Source organism: Colobus angolensis, unplaced genomic scaffold, assembly GCF_000951035.1.
Source record: "Colobus angolensis palliatus isolate OR3802 unplaced genomic scaffold, Cang.pa_1.0 Scaffold28, whole genome shotgun sequence".
In the NCBI taxonomy this organism is placed as follows: Eukaryota; Metazoa; Chordata; class Mammalia; order Primates; family Cercopithecidae; genus Colobus; species Colobus angolensis.
Window position 1 is genome coordinate 4,427,090 of NW_012116043.1, and position 2,917 is coordinate 4,430,006.

Genomic DNA, 2,917 nt, shown 5'->3' on the forward strand with positions numbered 1-2,917 from the left:
CAGTCTTACTCTGTCCCCCAGGCTGGAGTGCAGTGGCCCGATCTCGGCTCACTGCAACCTCCACCTCCCAGGTTCAAGCGATTCTCCTGTCTCAGCCTCCCGAGTAACTGGGATTACAGGAACATGCTGCCATGCCTGGCTAATTTTTTGTGTTTTAGTTCAGAGGGAGTTTCACCATGTTGCCCAGACTGGTCTTGAACTCTTGAGCTCAGGCGATCTACCCACCTCAGCCTCCCAAAGTGCTGAGATTACAGGCATGACCCACTGCACCCAGCTGTAGTTACCGAGCCAGGTCCGGCAACTTCTTATAAAGTTAAACATACGGCCAGGTGTAGTGGCTCATGCCTGTAATCCCAGCACATGGGGAGGCTGAGGCAGACGGATCTCCTGAGGTCAGGAGTTTGCGACCAGCCTGACCAACATGAAGAAACCCTGTCTCTACTAAAAAAACACAAAATTTGTCAGGCATGGCGGCACATGTCTGTAATCCCAGCTACTCAGGAGGCTGAGGCAGGAGAATTGCTTGAACCCAGGAGGCAGAGGTTTCGGTAAGCCGAGATCACGTCATTGCACTCCAGCCTGGGCAACAAGAGCAAAACTCCGTCTTAAAAAGTTAAACATACATAATCCCAGCACTTTGGGAGGCCAAGGCGGTCAGATCACAAGGTCAGGGGTTCGAGACCTGCCTGGCCAATATGGTGAAACCCTGTTTCTACTAAAAATACAAAAATTAGCCGGGCATGGTGGCGGGCACCTGTAGTCCCAGCTACTCGGGAGGCTGAGGCGGGAGAATCACTTGAACACGGGAGGCGGAGGTTGCCGTGAGCCAAGATGGCACCATTGCACTCCAGCCTGGGCAACAGAAGGAGACTCTGTCTCAAAAAGAAGTTAAACATACAATTACTGTGTAACCCAGACATTCCACTCCTAGGTATTTACCCAAAAGAAGGGAGAGCACAAGCCCGTACAAAGACGTGTATCTGAATATTCACAGCACTTAGGGAGACCAGACAAAAACTGGAAATGACCCAAATGTTCAACAACAGGTGAATAGATGAAATAATTGTGATATATCCATACAACGGAATACTGCTCAGCAATAAAAAAGAATGAGTGGCCAGGCACGGTGGCTCATGTCTATAATCCCAACACTCTGGCAGGCCAGGGAGGGAGGATCACTTGAGCCCAGGAGCTGGAGATCAGCCTGGGCAACATGGCGAGACCCTCTCTTCACAAAAACATAAAAAAATTCGCTGGGCATGCTGGCACGGTGCCTGCAGTCCCAGCTACTCAGGAGGCCAAGGCAGGAGGATCACTTGAGCCCAGGAGGTTGAGGCTGCAGTGAGCCATGACCAGGCCAGTGTACTCCAAGTTAGGTGACAAAGCAAGACACTATCTCAAAAAACAACAAAAAAAGAGCTATTTATACACATAACAATTTGAATAAATTTTAAAATTATTATGCTGAGACCGAGTGTGGTGGCCCACACTTATAATCCCAGCACTTTGGGAGACTGAGGTGAGCGGATCACTTGAGGTTAGGCATTCGAGACCAGCCTGGCCAACATGGGGAAACCCTGTTTTGTTTTGTTTTGTTTTTTTAAAAAAATACGGAAGTTTATTGTAGGACACTCAGTGTGAATAAATGGAATGGAAAGGCCTACACATCATTGAGACTCATCCATGATTGATTTGAATTTAAAAATTACAAGCAAAGACATTTTATTCATCATGATGCTTTCTTTTGTTTCTTCTTTTTGTTTTCTTCTTTTTCTTTTTCAGTTTCAGCAACATACTTCTCAATTTCTTCAGGATTTAAAATCTTGAGGGGCTGATCTCGCCTCATGACAGCAAGTTCAATGTTTTTGCCACCTGACTGAACCACTTCCAGGAGCGCCTTGATCACCAGCTTAATGGTCAAATCATCTGTTTCAATGGCTTCATCAGTATAGTTCTTCTCCAGGAACTCGCGTACTGACTTGGCACCCCGGCCTATGGCATTGGCCTTCCAGGCATGGTATGTGCCCGATGGGTCAGTCTGATAGAGCCTAGGAGTGCCATCAAAGTCGAAACCCACAACGAGAGCAGAGATGCCAAACGGCCTGCGCCCATTGCTCTGCGTATAACGCTGCTTCAGGCTGGCGATGTAGCGGGTGATGTACTCCACAGTGACCGGATCCTCCACAGTCAGCCGGTGGCTCTGGCACTCCACCCGGGGCCCTGCTGATGACTATCCTTGCATCGGCGGTGAGGCCTGCAAAGGCCATGCAGACACTGTCATCCAAAGCACAGATCTTCTGTACTGTTCTTTCATCCTGCAGTTTGGCCACTGACTTCTTCTCCACACCAAGAACAACAATGTCTCTTCCTCGAACACCAACCGCGGTCGAGCCCTTCTTGACGGCCTCCTGCGCGTATTCCACTTGGAAGAGATGGCCGTCGGGCGAAAAGACGGTGATGGCGCGGTCGTAGCTCATGCCGGCGGGGCGGCGACCGGGCTCCTTCCGCCGCGACTCTCAAAAGCGCACACTCACGGCCCGCGCGCACCCGCGACTCCCGGCGCCACTCCCCTGTTTTACTTAAAATACAAAAATTAATTAGCCGGGGATGGTGGCAAGTGCCTGTAATCCGAGCTACTTGGGAGGCTGAGGCAGGAGAGTCGCTTGAACCCGGGAGGCAGAGGTTGCAGTGAGCAGCATTCCCACCACTGCACTCCAGCCTGGGCAATAGAGCGTGACTCCATCTCAAAAAAAGAAAAAAAAAAGAAAAGAAAAGAAAAGAAAAAAATCATTATGCTGAGTGAAAGAAGCAGGACCAGAAAAAGTACAACATTTTTCTGATTGACTCCATTTATTAAAAAATTCTAGGCCGGGCGCGGTGGCTCAAGCCTGTAATCCCAGCACTTTGGGAGGCCGAG

General features: G+C 49.6%; 1 protein-coding gene across 1 annotated transcript; it reads right to left on the bottom strand.

The window, feature by feature from the left end:
• Positions 1–1,603: 1,603 nt before the first annotated feature.
• Positions 1,604–2,566, bottom strand: LOC105516299 (proteasome subunit alpha type-7-like). The gene is given in 2 exon segments (XM_011948441.1): positions 1,604–2,215; positions 2,217–2,566. Coding segments are annotated over 2 exon segments (747 nt in total). The 5' UTR covers positions 2,478–2,566; the 3' UTR covers positions 1,604–1,729.
• Positions 2,567–2,917: the final 351 nt, after the last annotated feature.